At 43.1% G+C, this 20,049-nt stretch overlaps 3 protein-coding genes across 5 annotated transcripts; 1 reads left to right on the forward strand and 2 right to left on the reverse strand.

Moving 5' to 3' along the window:
* Positions 1 to 60: 60 nt before the first annotated feature.
* On the reverse strand, positions 61 to 5,483 carry LOC129594746 (uncharacterized). The gene is made up of 10 exons (XM_055491533.1): positions 5,145 to 5,483; positions 4,707 to 4,880; positions 4,448 to 4,551; positions 3,792 to 4,098; positions 3,059 to 3,175; positions 2,544 to 2,911; positions 2,032 to 2,307; positions 1,389 to 1,964; positions 927 to 1,068; positions 61 to 854 (listed from the first exon to the last, which is right to left on the reverse strand). The coding sequence occupies exons 1-10, from the start codon at positions 5,427 to 5,429 to the stop codon at positions 693 to 695; spliced, it is 2,511 nt and encodes an 836-aa protein (XP_055347508.1). The 5' UTR covers positions 5,430 to 5,483; the 3' UTR covers positions 61 to 692.
* Positions 5,484 to 5,641: 158 nt separating this feature from the next.
* On the forward strand, positions 5,642 to 8,863 carry LOC129594792 (uncharacterized). Its single transcript, XM_055491594.1, has 8 exons — positions 5,642 to 5,791; positions 5,931 to 6,022; positions 6,090 to 6,431; positions 6,855 to 7,077; positions 7,177 to 7,259; positions 7,344 to 7,618; positions 7,989 to 8,280; positions 8,341 to 8,863. Exons 1-8 carry the CDS (start codon positions 5,696 to 5,698, stop codon positions 8,582 to 8,584), a joined length of 1,647 nt encoding a protein of 548 aa, XP_055347569.1. The 5' UTR covers positions 5,642 to 5,695; the 3' UTR covers positions 8,585 to 8,863.
* Positions 8,864 to 9,259: 396 nt separating this feature from the next.
* Positions 9,260 to 19,666, reverse strand: LOC129594755 (uncharacterized). 3 transcript variants are annotated; one of them, XM_055491543.1, is made up of 4 exons: positions 19,242 to 19,666; positions 19,018 to 19,152; positions 12,771 to 13,558; positions 9,260 to 10,251 (listed from the first exon to the last, which is right to left on the reverse strand). In XM_055491543.1, exons 3-4 carry the CDS (start codon positions 13,531 to 13,533, stop codon positions 9,791 to 9,793), a joined length of 1,224 nt encoding a protein of 407 aa, XP_055347518.1. In that variant the 5' UTR covers positions 13,534 to 13,558; positions 19,018 to 19,152; positions 19,242 to 19,666; the 3' UTR covers positions 9,260 to 9,790. The 3 variants fall into 3 exon arrangements, with proteins under 3 accessions (XP_055347518.1, XP_055347519.1, XP_055347520.1); XM_055491544.1 differs by lacking the exons at positions 19,018 to 19,152; positions 19,242 to 19,666 and adding an exon at positions 13,931 to 14,659; XM_055491545.1 differs by lacking the exons at positions 19,018 to 19,152; positions 19,242 to 19,666 and adding an exon at positions 13,726 to 13,913.
* Between the last annotated feature and the right edge of the window lie 383 nt (positions 19,667 to 20,049).

Below are 20,049 nucleotides of genomic sequence, written 5' to 3' on the forward strand. Positions count from 1 at the left end.
TAAAGTATATCTATATAATACTTTTCAATATTCAAATTTTAATTTTTAGTAATACGTCTATCAATTAAACAAATGAAAAACAGGAGCATCACACAGCATCAACAGACAGCAGAAACAGGCGCCCGAATCACTGAGAACATTTGATCTAAATCAGCCGAGGCTGGTGCCGTTCCCAGGACGGATGCGGCGTTTCCACGCTGGATTTCGATGCTGAACCTCTGGCGCAGATACTCAGTTGCACGTATCTCGCCTGTTTCCTGCCATATCATCTTGCCCAGCTCGCTGATCAGCCGAGAGGCTTCCGGTCCGAGTGGTCCTACTGTCTCCACGCCCACTGCCTTTAGTACTGGACTAATATAATACTTAATATTATCGATGTAAGTGTGTTGCGTAAGAATTGTGAGAACAGTAACAAAGAGGTAACCGCCGAAAACCAAGAGTGTAGATATACCAACGACAAGGAAGTAACCGTACGACGCAGTTTAATGTACGTGTAAATATAATAACTGACAGAACATCAGAATTAAAGGAAAGACCAAAAATTAGTCCAGTACTAAAGGCATGCTTTGCAGGGAAGATCCATCATAAACGGCAAGATAAGCACATATGTAGGGCATTTTAAACAATAATATGAGCAACATTTCTGCGCATTCGCAAGCAAGAATATTTTTGACAACAACCAAAATCAGATGCTACGAGCCTTCCCCAAATACCAAATCCTGGATCATCTTGTACAGCCTCTTCGCATCCAGCAGCATGACCACGCGAACAGGCACCAGTTTCTTCCCGCGCATCTCCTGGTCAATGTAGCTCCGGGGGCTGCCCACAGGAAAAAAATAACTGGCTTGAGCATTCTGCAATGTTAAAAAAAAGCTGAAACTTACGACTACGTCAAACCTCAAAATGATGATTAGTCTACCAGTTACCTTATACCACAATTCTTCCAGCTTATTGGCAAAAACCGCATCACGCATCGAGCGTCCGGCTGGTAAATGGGCTTTGGCAATCATCAAATGCCGATCAACAGCGAATGGTTTCGATTTCGCAACGGCTTCATCAATATTGTCCCTATGTGAAATTTAAATCACTGCATAAAAAAACAGAATTTTCACTGACAATAATTGTTAATATTAACTGCAGTGCCCATATCCTTTAAATGGAAATATCGTACCAAGCCAACCGAAAATTTTTTTCGATGCACAAGAAAATGAAATGTCCTGCAGTTCTTTGGCGTATTTATGGAATAAAATATTTAAAAAAGTTCTGCAAGCAACGTAATACAAGTACGGCAAAAAGGTACCAAATAACTACTGATTCGTACTGTCAGTACTTACGATTTGTACGAGTAGAGATTTGTAAGTGAAAAATTGCAATTAACGCAGACATACTTTACATCTTCATACAGTGCCGACGACAAATGTGGCGGTGAATTGATCAATTCGCAGATCATCCAGCCAACCGTCCCCAATTTTCCCTCGAACAAATCCGCAAACTTGGCTCGACTCTCCATCACTTCCGATCCCCATCCGTATTTCTCTTCCAACATGGTCATTAAGCTCTGAACGCAGGCTTTCTCCTTGTGCTCGGTTAAATTAATCATGGTAGCCAACGAGAACGGCTTCGCTTCCCAATCATCACGCTCCTCATTCCAGTATTTCCCTCGATCCTGCACTTTGGCACGGTGCTCGTAGTAACCGTCCGCACTGCCATAGTATCGTGCCGTCGTTACGCCATCCTCTCCCCACACGAAACCCGCCATCTCCTGCCAGTCCACTGGAGAGTTGGGCAACAATCGCTGAAAGATACCCACCACGATGTCGCTGTCGGCCGCGGTCAAGGACCGCTCCTCATACTGCGGGCGGTTAGCGAGATGGGGTGGTAGTTCCGGGACAGTGAAATTTCCGTAAACTGTCTCCGATACCGCAGCAAATCGTTCGGGATCTTCCTCCCGCACTGCCATTTCGCTATAACGCAGCAACACAATTTTGAAATGTAAATCAGGATAAATTACATACTGCCCCGGAGTTTTACCTTTTAAGCAGTCGGATATCATCTTCGATGTTGGTCAGTTGTTCCCGCACTGTCTGAGCCATCTTGCTGTCAGGTCCATATACTTTAAAATAGATACGCGATGATTCCTGCAGGAAGTCCAGTGCGGTGGGGAGAATGCCCGTGAAACTGAACAAGAAGCGCGCTCGATCGTTCGGTGGAACGAGCATGGATTCGATTGTAAACCACTCATGACAGTGTATGCCGGCATTCTGCAGATGTTGAGCACGTTGAAGGTGGTATTCGGGAAACACGGTTCTGCAAAAATCAGACACTTACATTTTAAGAAGCAAAATTATTGCTAAACTCAACCAACGACGAAGGTTACCAAAACTGAAACTGCGCAACTAACGGAACTCCAAATAAAACTTAGAGTACTTCTATCTTTAATTCTTGCGTCACACAAGGAATTTTATGCTTATTATTTTCGGCAACCCTTTTCGCTGCATGCTCAAAGTCTGAAGACAGCAGTCGAAATTCTCTAATTGTCTTACCGGACGCATGGGACCAATGCAGCATACAAATCCCAGGCCTCCGGGAATTTTTTCTGCTGATTGTATTGATCAGCGGCATCCCATCCGTACACGTAACGAAGATGCGCTTCTGGATGTACCAAACCCGAGTCATCCAATTCCTTCAACAGGTGAATTCGTAACGGTAACGCTTCTCTGAAATTGTCGTCATTTTTCGCTAATTTATCGGATAGCATTCTTTCCTGCTTTTGCGACAGACGGCGAAATGCCTGCAGCTGCGGGCCATTGATCGCACCGCACTGGGAACAGGGATTCAGAGCGCGCTCGTCACTGGGAATACGCTCCGTGCAGCCAGAGGTCGAACACTTCAGTGGATTGATTTCCGCATCCTGAAAGACAAACGCATTACGGTTAACAATAATACATTTTTCGTGAAGAGAACGACAAACCATTACTACCGAAATGCACTGCATTTAGCGGACAGCCTGATAAAGTCATTTACGTTGCAAAACCTCGGTGTCAAATTAAACTCTAACATATTCACTGCTGCACTTCCGGCATTCGCACAATTTGTGGAAGTGCTTGCGGAACTGATCTTGTCGCTGCTTTGCAGTACGTCCCAGTGGCCGACGAATGTGTCCATACCAGCGGCACTATAAAATACAAAACGGTCACCAGCTGACATGCAGTGCTGTTATTCAAACTTGAGAACAGATTTGCAGTCATGTTTCATTTCCGCGTCTTTCTGGATAATTCAGAAAAATATTCACAGTTATCCACTGTTATTGCTACTCCAATTTATTACCAAGATACTAAACCAATGCATTTGATTAAATTAAACGCATTCAGTTTTACAACTAAGTACCTGTGCAGTGCAACGTGTGAAGTTCATTACAGATTACAAATATATATACGTAGATTACTGTATGTTAATTTTTTGCATGCACAAAATAGTCATGGACTCCCGGCCGGTCTCAAAAACCTGTTTAATACAGTACAGATATAAATATCATGTTATTCATGTACAGTACCTAAATGCGCACTTACGGTTAGCAGGCGTGATGCTGTTTCTAGTCATGTGTAATTGTACGGGTAACACAATGCATTCAATTCATGCAGTAATTTTGCGCATACCATATTAATTAATATGCAGCAGCACCACAGTTTATGGTTATTTACGATTAATGTTATATTGTACTCGTACTTATATACTCTTACGCTCATATACTCGTATAAATATTACACGAAAACGACTATTAAAATGCTTACATCCTGTAATCCTCTGTACTCGTGAATGTCGTCGATGGCCATTATCTTGATGCTTCGCCCGTGGAAGGTCACCGTCACATTACTGTCCGAGCAGACCGGCGTCAGTTGACGGTAGTTGACGGTGGGGAAGATGCCCGCGCCAAACGGCAAGGGATAGGCCGCTTCAAAATTGTTCATAATGGCAGCATTGTAGCCGATTTTCCAGTACAGATCCAACATTTCCCTGACAGACAGGACCATACTCTCCACCGGCACTCCCAGGCATTCTGCCATGAAAGCATGCAGGCCTCGAAACAATCCTGGATTCCTGTAGCCAATACGAGTGTGTAACATTAACACGACTATATTATACAGTCTATTACACTGTACCAACAATCCGTATGTCAAAAATATGTATTCAATAATCCTGCATCTGAAAACGTTAACACGCACTTGCGAATTATTTTTGCTTTAAATATTAAAATAAATAAAAACTATACTGCACTGAACAGGTAAATACCATAATATTTTAGTTAACAGCTACAAATCGAAAAAGTTTTCTAAAACTCAGAAAACGATTACTTGTATGAAAGAAATACCGATCAAAACAAAGCTAGTGTTCCTTACCAGTTGGCGGAACGGAACAACAAGTCATAGAATGCACTATAATCACTTACGGTTTCGTCATTTTGCCGTATTCAGCGCTATAAGGAAGACCTTCTAAAATCTGCACGGCGGTTTTCTTTATTCCCTCACCGGGCAAAATATCGTCGATATTCCGCTATATAAATTCAAAACAAATTATAGAAATTTACATACATAATATTTAATCACCTGAACAGCGGAATCTTGCATTTACAATAATTTTTAAAGCGAGCGCCAGGGAAGAAGACGAAACGACACTACAGCAGTATTGCTGCATTAGGTGGAATTTACCTGAATTTTATTCAGTATTTTCAACAGAATCGTTTCGTTCGTCCAGAAACCCAGATCATGCCCGTTAGCGGGAGAAACTTTTTTCAGATCATCAAGTCGTGCACCACTGAACTTTTCTTTGAGCCGCTTAAGCACATCGCACTCCATCTTGTGTTCTTTCTTCCAATTTGCTTTCTGTAAGCGGTTCAAAATTTAGAATCGCTACTCGTATAGAATCGTAAATCTGAGCCTAATGATTTTGAAACTGTAATAAACAATACGGGTTAGAACTTAGGAATACGGGTTAGAACTTAGGGAGCAGACAACAACTTTGCATCAGCACTCACACCAAAGCAGTACTGTACTGTACTGCTTTAAAAACCGTCACTTTAAAAAATGCAGCAATAATTTCAAATACTACTCAGCAATCTGCAATCACCAACAAAATCTATCCCTTACCTGGCACTTAGCATCGCAGTAACTGTACAATCGGCACTGGGAGCACACCAACAAATGATCGGCAAATTTGAAGCAGTGCGCGCAGAGCATCTGGTGCTTGTCCCAGTGGAAAGACCAAACCCAGGCTTCGCTCTGCGCCACAATATCCCCCGCTGCAATGGATCGCGGCGCGGAGGCCGCGGGGGCACTTTGAGGCAAGGACCCGGGAGCCATGGCCGACAAAGGAATACCGTCTAAATGGAAGAGCGATTCTGCGTTTGAGAGATTCGTAAAAATTAATATCATAAACCATAAAAATATGACCAAGCTGACAAAACTAAAATTTTGACTATTGAGCAAGAAAACTTGTACGAATACAGACTACAGAGGATGGCAATTCGTACGATACTATTGTTGCGCTATCTGCAGCCACTCTATATCGCGGTTACCTGAAATAAATGCGGAAGTCAGCCCGTTAACGTTACTAGCGTCCTGTCGACTGGTGGCCATTTATTCTGTCGTTTTCTTTGTGCACTTTTTTTGCTATCTGCTTCCAATTTAATCGGTTGAGCATGGGATCCCGAACTTTCCCTACTGCTAACGGTGGCCGAAACCCTGCTTCCTCAGCGGCAGGATACAAAGTTTTTTTTGGCATTATTAACAAAAAGGTACAGGATGATTCTCGTTGTGATTTAAAGATGGAGGCATGTTTGCTCACGTTTGAAAATGATATGATGTAGAGTGCGCTGCGCTGTGCATTTCGAACCGTCTGTTTGACATGTTTTTGATTTTCTTGTTACTTTACAGAATGAACCGGATATGGAGCGTATTGGGGTGCAGTTCTTGAAACGCTTTGGTTTGAAGCCGGCCCATTACATCCAGTTGAAGCCGCATTTACAGTACGAAACCGTATGGAAGTGGTTGTGTTCCCTGTTGCATGTACTAGTTTTGATGGGACATTTACAGGGGATTTGAAGTAACCTTTCGGACAAAAAAAGATGCGTTGAGTGCCGTTGATCACTGTGACGAAGGCTCACTGGCCGATGCGTGGAAAGGATCAGTGACCGCGCGGCTGTTTCAGATCAACGAAGAAGCGGATTCCGTCGTCAGTCGCATGCAGAGGGAGCTCTGGATCTTCCCTGACCAATCAATCTCGGAAGAGGCGCGTATGGAGGATGTCTTGAAAATCGTGGAATTTTGGCAGAAGGCAGGGATATGTCCGCGCCTCGACGATAAAGACAAACCAACCCCGGAACAAGAGGACGCGTTTCGTCGCGGTCTCCTTGGTATTCCGACGCTGAAGAATCAGTAGGAAATGCTAATCGTTCGGCATTCATTGAAACTTCTTTGTTCATTTTAAAAATCATAGTAATATGTACTACCGTATTGCTACGTATAGTACGTACAATATTCGTTGGCTGAAATTCTTCGGAGTTGGTTGAAATTAGTCATTATTGAGAAGTTAATTCTCTTTGACGGAAAACCTTTAATTGTGATGTTGACACTGCTGTATTGTAATTTGTACGTACTTATTTCAAGTGCAAGCGTTAATGTGCTGTCGACGTTTTTTTAACATGGGTGAAACATGTTTCTGGCCCACTTGTACATTATTACCCAGGTTTCTGATTCACGACGATAATTTAATTTGTTAGTTTAAGAATATGATTCTCTTAATCAAATATTTTCCTGTTTGTGGATCATACTCGTATAAGTATTTTCTGTTTATTCAAGAAACATTATGCCAAATTATGGAGCCAAAACGGTTGTACGAACTTTGTCCTCGGAAGCCGCGATTGCTGCATCTGTGAATCCGCTGCCGGATGAGTTTTTCCAAGTATTCGACGGTCGGGGATTTGTTATCACGTGCTCCCGTCCTTGTGAGTTCAAGCATCGGCATGATGGAGAATCTGCCGTGCTCCACCTTCCGACCAAGTGGCGCACTTCTTTTGATGAGGTTAGCGAGTGACGTAACACCGATTACTGGCCTTCGACTTTTCCCAAGCTAAGTTCAGGTTGTTTGGATTATTTTTCTTAAAATTATGCACTTTTCAAGATTTTGCTCCCAAAGTGGCTGGACGAGCTGAATGCCAAAAGTGGAATCGATGCTCACAAGCTGCAAGAAAAAGTCAGACATCCGTAAGTTAATCTGGTTCGGCCTGCATTTGTTTTTTTTTCGCTGCTCGTTTCTGTAGTACACTTTAGAAAAACTGCTTTGTTTAGAACGATGCATCAGTTCCTCGGCTTTCGCGACGGGAAGGAGCGAGAACGTTTTATTGCGGCGGTGGAAAAGCATATGCCGACTTACCTCGAGGTGCCGGTTCGTGCCCTCCGTTGGTCGGATTCGATTTTATACGATTTTAAAGGAGTTTTGAGCGAGGATGACCGGGCTGATTTGGTCAGTATCATCGAGGGCAGCCCGGAAATGTTGAAGAAACTACAGGATCGCCCTGTTTTTCGCAGTGGAAATGGCGGCGGTGGCTCTGCGGGGACAAACCGTAAGTCTTAGGCTTCGGAACAGCATTTACTTAAAACCGGCTTTTCGTTTCTCAACTTCGAAGGTTTTGCTTAGCAGTTCCCCGGGTTAACGTTGATGTGAAAATTTAAGCTCACGGGAGAAGGACTAGTTTGTGCGGCTTGTTTAGTTTGGCTTTATTAACTGTGTTACTCGCACGGTGTGAGCTTTGTAACCGAATGTTTTAAGCGTTTATACGCTTTCAGTAACGGTAAGTTTTGTAGCAAGACCTTTCTTAACAATCACATGTCTTCAGAAAATTTTGCAAAAAAAATGCGCGTCGGCATGGTGCAATTACCCATAACGGCCAGACGATGTTTACGGTCATGTATGATTAACCCTGATTTTTACAGATTGCAATGAGATCGCGAGAATGTCCTGGTGGAGCTGTTACTTACAGCTGAATGTCTGCGCCAACCAGGACATCTTGTTCACGGTGGAGCGTCCACGTGGGGGGAACATGGACAAAGTAACTGTGGATTTCTCGGTCTTGTTGGTGTTCACCGAAGGTTACTTCCAGGCGGCGCTGAAACGGGCTGCGACCATCCGGAAATTTGTGCCCCAGTTGGAGGACATGATTCTTCTGTTTAAAGCGGGCGGCGGAATGATCATGAATGAGCATTTGTCTTTTGACTCATTGGGCCGGTATAAAGTTGAAACCGGTGCTATTCTATTAATTGCCTACTTAACAGTTTTTGTTTGCAGAATCACGTTCTACTTATGGTTTCCGAGTCTGGATGATGCGATAGCGGCGTACAGAATGATTACGCCAGAGGATGCCAAAGCCAGACCACGATTCAGCATTCGTGACGTTATTCAGCAACACGAAGGTGCGAAAGTCCGTACGGGCGCTTCCCTGGATACCGGCTTTTCGGTCACGTTCCCTAAAGGCGAATGGTACGTCAAAATGGATCTGAAGGAAATTGCCCGTAAAGCCGAAGCGCGGTAAAAGAATGCGTATTTTCGGTGCCAGTGTTTCCATTGATAATTTGAAATGGGATGTTATTTTTGTACTGTTTGTCTTCGTGTTCTTTCTTTTGTTTCTCGAATCGCTTAACCGACCGATTTCTTATAATGGTAATAATGGCACTGACCTTACAGGCTGTTGTGAATCTGATAGTATTCGGAATTATTTGACTTTTGTTGTCGTTTGAGGTTTTCATAAAACAATGATGACCTCTGGTTGGTTAAAAACTGGAGTATGCTGGAGAAGAAATAAACGCCACATAAACATCAAATGTGGGCGCCGCGAACAAACGTTAAAGACTGCGATAAGGTGCACTAGAACCACAACATCTCACCTGTCACTGGAACTGTACAGCGATAAAAAAATTGCAAAACCATTCATAAAAGTATAACATCAACACTCAACACTTACCTAAAATTACGTACATCAGTACACTTACAATTAAGGCCCGAAGCGAATCGATAAAATTACATAAAATTTATAAACCATCGTAAGTGATATTGCACTGCGGAGGTTGCGACTACAGAGAGCATTCGGTCGGATTCTATACTTAATCATTCTTCACTACGAGCGTGAAGTACTGTATTTCGACCATTATACTGTGTTCGGCTATCGCATACCAGTGATTTCAGCCGGGATTAAGCAATACACATCCGACAACAGCGTGCAATTTTATTTTAAATTTTCAAAAACAGCCGAAAATACACAGCACAGAAATTACTATTACTGGTACAGATATTCCAGACCAACACATCAAAAGTTCAGATTGTAAACTAATAACTGGTAAGGTGGGAATACAGAATTTGGACAAAACCATCTCGTGCACTATAAAATACTCATAAAATGCTTAAACAGGACAAAATCTCTAAATCTGGAAACCACTTGTAACGTGTAAACCATAAAAAATGGGAGACTATCATGCACAAATCAGATTCCGGAAGAGCGAGATAAAGGAGACTCAGGAGAGGAAGAAACGCCACCACAGCAACCGTACAAAACACTGCCATTATAAAGGGTAAAACCATCTGGTCCAGATCCAGACACGCCGGCCACGCACATGCCTCGATTTATAAACGGAGAAAACAAATGCCATTCACCAAAAAAACACCACCCTCACACAACACATGCAATACGACGCAGTCGTTCCACGATGAGCCAGATCCTGCGGAGCGCATTTAATGGTGCTGCTCACTGATCGTATTTGCCGCAGCAACGACAGCAGACATTCCGGAAGGTCACGGCAAACTTCTCCACAATACAGCCGTACAGGATGAACTGCAGCGATGAATAGAGCAGCGGTCCCAGATGGAACAGATCAATGAGGATACTCCACATGCAGGTTGTCCGGTCGGCGGCCAGATTGAGCGTCAGCACCAGCTGTCCGATGGCGTAGGCCCCCGTCAACAGGAAGAAGAGCAGCACTTGCACCAACACCAACCGCGTCAGCTGCATCTCCTCGTCCATATTCTGCCGCCACATTTCCCCATTGGAGCCCAGTGTGATCTTCTTCACGGATTTGGATTGTTTGTGTAAGGAAGAGATTAGCAGGAAGAACAGGATGAGCAGGCTGGGATAAGGGATAAAGATGCTGAAGACTAACTGGAACCAGTATAGGATGGAGCAGGCTAAGGCCGAGGCGCTGCCACTTCCTGTCAAGCAAAAGAACATCGTAATTAATGCATATATAAGTAGAATGGATGTAAAACGCTATTTTCATACACTGTCATATTTTCATACGTTGCTCTTATTCTGAATTTCTTTAGTTTACCATGCTGCTTGAACAACATAGGCATTTATCTCCACTTATCACGTACGTAATTAAACGAAAGGATGCGGGAATTTAAACCGTGTTCAGCATGCGTGATCATATTTTTAATCTAGTTTATGCTACTGCTCACATCGACAAATTTCAGCTAAATTTTTAGTTTCATAACGCAACAAATAGGTAAGCACTTCCATTTACAGTTAAAGTAACGTTTTGGCTGGTATGCGACGACTGTGACCTATCAAAACACAAGCCAAACACAATGCATGTCTCAGACAGAGTAACGGCGCGTAAATTATCATAACGACCAAATATGTATAATCATTTTTGAAGCAATTTACCATGAACCAGCCACAGACGAATTCAAATTAACTTTTTTTATCCGAGTGGCACTGCTGTGCGTGCGATAAGCAACCCTGCCGTTAACCTCAGAAAAATTCGCCACAAAAAAGATTCTGCTCACCGGCTAAGCATACTATTAACTCTTATCACAGCAGCGCCCAAGTGGCCACTGCCATATTAATCACGACAAAGACGTGAAAGTGTGAGACCGACAAGTTACCGGAAGTGTGCAGTTTGGCCTGTTGGACCGATAAGTGATAGCACACCGTCAACATATCATAATTTTCCATTTTCCAAATGGAGTGTGTTTGTATGGATGTGCAATCTGCTCGCATTTTCTGACCAGAGTGTGCCGGCTCTGGCAGCGTGTGCAATGGAGTAAACTTCAGAGCTCTTCTTGACAAGCGCTAATGTCACAACCATGCCCCATCAGCACCTGACTCAACACATAAGCACCACACACACGAACACCATCACCGCTGTAACATCTGGTCAACACAGATAAACAGCCGCGGAATCGCGGACACAACGAGCAGACCCTTTTAACGAAGAACTACAGCGGTGCTATACTTGGCTGGCAAGTTCGAACGCTCAATTATCTCCTGAACAAAATGATACTCAAAGCAAAATATGCATATCTAATCGGATTTTCCATGTACCAATGTTTATACACGTTTTTAAAAGCTAGCACTCATTTTTTCCACTTCAATCTGAAAGGAATTCAACCGGAAACAAATGTATACGATTGCTAATGCACAGAAAGCACTCGTCACTCAAATTAGGCACACACAAAACGTACACGAACTGCGGTATAACTTTCGAATATCGGCAATATTCTTTTACCATTACAACAATTTTTGCTCATTTGGTACAGGCTGCAGCATTTATATTCCTATTTTTTTGCAGTCTATCTGTATGTCGTGAAATTTTCAAAAACAGTGTTTTATATTTTCATTAAAAATGCCTTTCCTGATAACCACACGGGGACGCATGATATAAAATCACAGTCAACATGACAATCAGTGCGTTTTTGTACCACGCGCCGTAATGGCCGATAATCTCCTGAATAAACAGCCTATACATTTCGCCCAGCCTGATCTGACTACATCCCAATGGGACTAGCCTTCATGACACGCCAACCATCTACGCCTGCAGTCAGTGAAGTGAAAAACTATTTATTAACAATTCAGAAAAATCCCCCCGTCCATAAAATTCTAATGGCTAATGCAGAGCACGTACTATGACAAATTGCATTACACGGGCCTTTCAGCAGTAAAGCCAGAAGAACCAGATCAGCGAAAGGATATAACAACATTTCCGATCTACAGCACAAACACGCTTCGTCGAGCATCTTTTACGCAGCACTCTCACTCATAATACACACAACACACTGTAACCAAATAAAGGGCGCTTTGTGTTGACACGGTTATATCAAAACAAACTCGTACTTTAACCTTCTTATGAACTTGCCAAGAGAAAATCTGTGAGAAATAGCCGCAGCCGACATTTTTGCCCAGTTCCGACGTAAAGAATGTCACATCGATACAGTAAATTATGAAATCCTAATCAATTTTATGTCACAGCCATCGGATCTCACACACTGCGACACAGACGGCACTGGAGGCCCCTGTTAAATCATAATGATCATAATGGCGCTGGACATGCATCACTGATAACGATGGAGATTGCCAAATGGGTTTTAAATTGAAAGCATTTTCATTTCTTCGATAAATGAGGCAACATCACTGACATTTTTCCTGCTTACTCGACTGAAACGCTGAATATACTCCATGACATACACACAACAGCCACCAACGTTCGATAGAGATTGATAAGCTTCCCGAAAAGTCCTTAATTCGAAAATTTCCTACTCATAAATCATATTTCCGGCGCCTCTCCTCCTAATGCATTTTTTTCGAGAACATTTTTTATTTCGAAAGAGTTAGAATATTTTGGTTCTCCAAAAGCGGAAAGAAAATATTTTAAAAATTCCAAATTTTAGGATTTCCATTTAAATCCCTTTAGCAGCAGTTTACCGATACGTTAAAAAATAACACAAACCTGTAGTATGAGGCGCCGCATAGCCCAGCACATACTGCAACTTTGAATACCACAGAACCGGAAACACCAGTCCGAATGCCGCCATCCAAATGAACACATTGACCAAATCCGCTCTCCATGGCGAGCAACGTCGTTTCCCCGAATCCGGCGTAAACCCTACCACGACGCGCTCGATTCCGGCCGCCAAGATCTGCCACAGGACAATCAAATAGAAGAAATAGCTGAAATGATGAATATACGACCGCCCTTGCACATGGAACTCATGGCGTTTATACTCCTCGGAATAGTCAATCATCCGCAAGAGGAACACCGCCAGGATATACAGGATTTGCCCCAGGGTGCTGGACAGCAGAAACGAATTCACCCCCGACCGCAAATTCCGGCAGCACAGGATGCTGAGCACCAGCAGATTGGACACCAACCCCAACGCCAACAATGTTGGACTGACCACTTCCACGACGTAGGCCGCCGTAGCCACCCAGTCTTCCACGCTGATGGACCGATTCGGCAAGCCGCTCATGGGATCCACCATAGCCGCGCCATCCCGACTGTACGACTGAATACACTGTGATCCCGTGGACACTTCCGGACAGTGATACAGCAGGCCGATCGGCAGGATACAGTCATATTCGGTGCCCTGGCCGGTGATCCGGGGAAAGATGGAGAAGGGATGGGCCGTGGACAGGCGTGCTGCCGGGTCAATGCAGCTGTTGGTTCTGAAATCCAGATAGGGAATGGGTGCGCGGGATGATGGCCACGACATGATGCCGTATTGTGATCAAGTCAATCTGTAAAAGCGTAAACGAGGATTAACGGGATTAATGACCGGAAGTCTGGGGGACGATGGGTTCCTGTGGGGTAAAAGTGTCAAGTAGTCTTAAGAAAGAGGGTCAACACCTTGCTCCCCCACTCAGAAACTAATTCGGCCTTAACAGCCACAAGACGTTTGACATACATATAAACGCACAGATTGCCCAATTATCACGTTACACTGTCAGAATGGGATATATGAGGTTGTAAACCAACCGCTGCGACCAAATTTCTACCATCAAAGGCCGCTGACAATCAGAGAAACGTCGAATTTTCCGATAGAAAAACCATAAATATATCTTCAACGAAACGGCACAGGCAAATATCCTGTTATTACTAATTCGCCTAACCTTGTATGTCAATTTTCAGTTCTGACCGGCACGCGCACGAAACCGTATCGATCAACTGGCAAATATCACATTACAAATATATTCGGCATTTCGGGAACAATATTGTGCTTTGAATGAGTCAGACCCGGGTTCCGAAGCTTATCGATTCGGCAGAAGGTAATAAAGTAGGTAAACTATGGAAAAGTAAGTATTCCCCGCGTCACAACAACCATCCAAAGTGCAGTAACACTAGCCAGTCGTATGAATATCCCAGACAAACACAACCATCAAGCGTCAACGTGTGTGTGTGCAGTGTGCACATCAGTGTTTGTCCATTCCACTTTCGGCCCCGGCAATCATTCCAGGGATCGAAAATGGGATTAAAGCCTAATATTCAGTGCATTAACTCCACTGACCGACCGCGCTACTCGCCCATACATTAAGCAAACAGGAAAAATCGATAGTGCCCGATCATCCAGCTTCCCACACATACTAGCCTATTATCGTCCCCGACCCTGTCCTGTACAGTGTACACAAAACCGTAGAACACTCATCCCAAAATGTCGCCAAGGGGTGGGCACATTTGCATCACTGTGTACTTCAGAATTGGCATCGTCGAGTGCGGCGGAGATAGTGAAGAGAGAAAAGAGCGGTGCTGGGGAAAATTAAGCTCCATGAGCTGAAAAACTGACAAGGCGATCATCGTCAAGAGAGTCGGCTACGCTATGTGTGTAGCGGATCATGTTTGAGATGGAGATCGCTGCTGGCCATTGCAAACCATGCAGTGCAGCCCCACTATCACCACCGACGATGCACCAGCATCACGTAACGAACTGCAAATTCAGAGCCCTCATACGGCTCCGTGCGTAAGGACGTTCTTTTAGCGGCGTTACGCAGATATAACGTCCCTGAATATTTGATCAGTTACATTAATAATTATTACACGGGATTGGCGATTAAAGTCTATCATAACGATACGTTTTCTGAGCGTATCCCTTTCAATGTCGGACTGTTCCAGGGTGATACTATGAGTTGTTCGCTGTACCTTATTGCATCTAATTGTGTAATTGAGTTTCTGGAAGAAAATCAAAAACGTGGAATTGCGTTTGATAGCGTTCCAGAGAAAAAAATAGTTTCTCTCGCATTCGCCGATGATTTGACGCTTGTTACTAACAATAAAGCCAGCATGAAGAGACTGCTACGTGAAGTAAATATGCGTATGAAGTCCATCGGGTTGCATTTAAATGCCGGCAAATGCCGCTGTTTTTCACTTTCTAAGGGAATTTCGTCTGATACTGCTTTTGAAATTAATGGGGAGAGCATTTCAAATATCTCTAACGATCCTATGAAATTTCTGGGTGTTCATATTTTTAATAAAAATCAATCGGTTAACAGTGGAAGTTTAATTTTTTCGAGCCTGGATGCATTGTTAAAGAAAGTTGACCATCTCAACTTGCGCAGCGTTTTTAAAGTACGAATTTACAATGAATACGTTATGTCATGCATGCGATTTGTCTTGACAATGCACGATCTTAGCTTATCTACGGTTAACTCGCTCGAAGCACTTGTTAATAAATATCTGAAAAAATGGTTAAATTTGACTGTTTCTGCTAATTGTGATTTCTTTTACGTGAACGAGGGATTAAACCTAAAGTCGGTAAAATCTGTGTATCTGCAAGCACATGCAGCTTTCATCGCTGATGCAATATGCTCTGCAGATGTTGTTGTTGCAGTAATGGCTGGGAGGGTGTTAGCGCAGCTTGTGCTAATGATTCTGTTGTTGTGGACATTGTGCAGTCCACGGTCGAAGCCGGCAGGCAATCGGGGTCTAATAAATCGGCAATTAAGAGGCTGGTGAATAAGAAAGTGAGGCAACATGTGTCCGCTTCTAAAGAAAACCGCATCGACTCATTAATTCAGCAGGGAGCGTGGCGGGAAATCGCAAAGGCACAGATAGTTGATGCTCCTTGGAAATCCGTTTTGTATGATCTTTCTGAGAACATCGTTTCCTTTATGATCGAATCGGCTCTAAATATTTCTCCCTCTTTTACCAATTTGCTAAAGTGGGGACAGATTGTGTCAGCCAAGTGTGATTTGTGTGGGGCCGATAAAGGATCTCTGTGTCACATAATTAATAGCTGTCCGGTATCGCTTAATAGCCACAGATACACTTGGCGGCATAACAGCGTCTTACAAGCTATCTTTCTCTCTTTGACCGGTGTGGCTGATAAAACTAAATGGGAAGTTCTATGTGATCTCAATCCTAACAGCTATGAGACTCATGTTAGTACTGTCCCTGTTGATGTCTTCCTACTTCCCTTTCTCCTGACTTGTGTTGCATTAACCGCCGGGAGAAGCGTCTTATTTTAGCGGAGCTGACCATTCCCTTTGAGACCGTACAGGGATTCGCCAATGCCGAGGCACGGAAACACACGCGTTACACCCCGCTGGTACAACAACTAACCGGCGCCGGCTGGCAGGCGGACTACTACCATCTCGCAATAGGTTCAAGGGAATGGTCGCACGTGACGCCATGATCAGTATGGACAAAATAGCCAACACCATCCGGCCGGTTACCGCCTTACCGCAATCGAAGTCGCTGTTTAAAAACTTAATGACTATTGCTGTGTCTTGCTCATATGTTATCTTTTTAAATAAATCTAACAAGGACTGGACAGTACCAGGCCCAAGTAATTTGTTCAATGTTCATGCACGCTAGTCGTTCTTCCTCGCCGGTCGTCCTCAGCACGGTCGACAATGATGCTGTTTCAGATTAGTGTCCGATCTCATGTTTTCCGATTATTGTTGTTGTGGCAATCTGTTCCGTTACACTTTACCTTATTGCGATTGTAATAAAATAAGACTGTACAGTTGTAAGAAAGAACAGGCCAGATTTTCAGTTTAGTCTCTCCATGCTTTCCTTTTACTCCATTTTGTTTTGAAAATTTTGTTGAAAATTTCACGAAATTAAAATTAAATTTAATGCTGCTGGAGGTTTTGGGTTTTAACGCCGGGAGACTAAGCGACAGTAAGGCGAAAGAAAAAAGCATATAAGTACAAAATATATAAACATAAGTAATTATTACTGTCCTGTTCTTTCACGCAACTATAAGAATAGTGTTCTGGCAGTAATTCCAGGACCTGCGCGCCTGGGTAGGGACTAAATCGCAATAAAGGTTGTATTTTTTTACCAAGGCTATTTTTCCATCTCTGATTTATGTGGCCATCGGAAGCGGCGGCGCTGTGTACTGTGCGATCACCATGATTGGAATGTTATATTCCGTGTCCGTTTTCCTTAATCAAGATTATTCAAGCCTCAATCTTGAGCTGGCCGATGGCTTATAGAGCGACATTTTAATCATACCACCAAGTGCATACATAAACGCTATTCAATCAAGTTCACTTGATTTTCACTCAAAAGATAAATTCACAAATAAAACCTGTTTTCCCTATAGCGCGTCTCACTGCGCGACTGGACACTGCGATAAACCGTTGATGATGCTTCCCAGCTGCTGTCGACATACACGTCAAACGATTTCCAGATGCTCGCCTGACTCACACACAACCCGAACCCATTTTTCACAATTCGTCACTTGTGGTCTTTTCATTTTGAACACGAACGCCAATTAGCTACGAATATTGTCATGATGCGCAAGCTGACATGCTGCACGTCTCGTGCAGAAACTTTTGTCAACGAAAAATCTTCTCCTATTACTTAATTTCAGGAATTACTATAAGTTCAGTGCGCAATATCCACATAATATGGATAAGCTTTCCAGAGCTTTTGGCACGGACAAAAGGAAAAATGCTGATGCGTTTTTAAATGCGGTTCGTAAATAACAGCTAGTCAGCACTTTCCTCACGTAAGAATGGAAAATTTTGAACTATCGACAAAGTACAAGCGTAATCCTCATAATTCCGCAATTATCGCCCTCAATTTGTATGCTACAAAAAATTATCAACTGCCTATCTGCAACTGAATTTTGTCCATTTTAGGTTGTACCACATATCCGACAAGTGCTACGTTTTATGGTCACGACGCGTCAGTATGTGGGCGATCAAAAATTAATTCAAAAAGCCTATCTGCCTCGCCAAACTGAATTAATTAGACGACGACTAGCGTGTATATTACACTTGAATTACCTAACTTGCGGTAACAGGAAACCGGTTTGATATAATTACCCGACTAAACTATCACGCACTGCGCTTCCGAAATGAAAAGTTGGTCAAAAAGTCAAAATTTCCGAAAATCGATCGCGAACAGAAAAACCGGAAACCTTAAAACACATAAAACAACGGAAGCACGATAAAATTAAGGCGATACTGTACACAAATGCAGTTCTTTTTACAAAACTGAAGAAAACTGTGCGCAGAGGAACTCTAGCAGCAATTCAAATTTACGATTCGCTTTCTATGTCATGATTGCATAAGCGATGATATTTATGCGCATAATGAAAGTGAAAGCAGTGGAATATGGAATCAGGCGATTACGCACAAGGCTGCCCATTAAAAGGAGCCTCAAACTCATCAAGCTCACCACATAAACTTGTCAACCACAGAAATATTAAGTCAACAGCAGCGCCATGCAGCACAAATAAAAACAAATGTAAATTCTGAACGGTCAAGAGGCCAGATTGTCAGCTGAAACACGCATTATCGATAGCCGTTTCACCGGTCGTTGGAAGTTTAAAAAATTAGCTTAATCGTCATTATTAAGAATTAGACGCAATGTCCTAAAATAAGGCATAAAATTTCACTGCGGATCCTAGAAAACTTTTCTAAATCTTCAAAAAAATTCCAACAAATATACTTAGTTATAAATTAGCCAGATAAGGCGCATCGTAAAAAATTTTTGATTTCCGATTATCCTGAAGAAATTAGCTAATTGTGAGTACATATTTCAAGAAAATTTTTAAAAATTCTGTAATGACTAAGGCAGCAACAGTGTGAAGAGTAATATTTCAGTTTTCACCCATGCCCGAATTCAAAAATAATCTCACGTGGAACTTATCAGCTTATCTTATCGCCTATGCAAATTTAAATTCCGCATAGTTACACTGGAAAATATTATTCGTTAAAATGTAAATATTAATTCTGGAATGTCTTACATTTTGTGCCGCTTGAAAACAGGTGTGAATATTCACTTTGACAGTTGCGCCTGCATGACGCTGTATTAGCCGTGATGGAGATCTCGTGTTCGGGCAATCCTTGGCCCAGATCAAAAGCAATTTCCGGCTGCCAATCTACAAGAAGAAAATAGACTTTCAATGGCTTCTCAAATTCAATAAGCAATCCAATCCCTGCTGGCGCAAACAACAAACTACTTGCATACAATCAAAGCGCCCACTGCCCAGGATCAACCCGCACGCTGCGATCGATTATTAGCAGGATCCCGGTAAAATCCACAAAAAAATGTTTTCTGTAAACGGTGCGCTCTGACCGTTGTCAACAATGAAAATTCGATCAGATGCACCCGCTAAGAAGCAGTATTAATGACTGTTGTCGGCAAACAGTGGCTGTGGCGATCGATTTCCTGCTAGAAGATGCATTCGGAGAAGAGATCTAGAAAATTTTGATGGATTTGCCTGGGCAATATTACGCTGGCTAAACTGACAGCAAGAGCACTGTGCCGAGAGAAAGATGGCCAATCGACACCAAAATGAATCTGCGCAAAATGGCTACACGAAATGAATGCAGGCCATCGCAATCGGCTGCTGTACAGCTCTGCCTGCCTGTTTGGCGGCTCGCAATTTTTCGTTCTCGTATGCGGAGGCTTTTCACTGAACCGAAAGAGAATGGAGCCCCGCCTCCGGTGGTTTCTCTCGGTTAGTCATGCGGAGTACGCGGTGTTGTTTGTAACACAGTAGCGCAGGCATTCCCTCACTGCGTTTCCGGTGCCTGGGAATCTTGCATTACTACAACAGTTATCGAAAATATTCATTGCTTTTTGGTTTTACATTTGACATGGCGGCGATAGTAGCTACTGATGGAAAAATCTTTATGCTTAAAAAATTATCTAAGCGAGTCGGAAATTCTTAATAAAGCCATGAGCTCCGCAGAGCGGTCTGCAGTCTGCACTCTGCAGAGTGCATATTGGGTGACATTCCCCCCGGTAATGCTCAGCTCTCCACATCACAACC

This window comes from Paramacrobiotus metropolitanus, unplaced genomic scaffold, assembly GCF_019649055.1.
Source record: "Paramacrobiotus metropolitanus isolate TYO unplaced genomic scaffold, Prichtersi_v1.0 Parri_scaffold0000071, whole genome shotgun sequence".
NCBI classification, from domain to species: domain Eukaryota; kingdom Metazoa; phylum Tardigrada; class Eutardigrada; order Parachela; family Macrobiotidae; genus Paramacrobiotus; species Paramacrobiotus metropolitanus.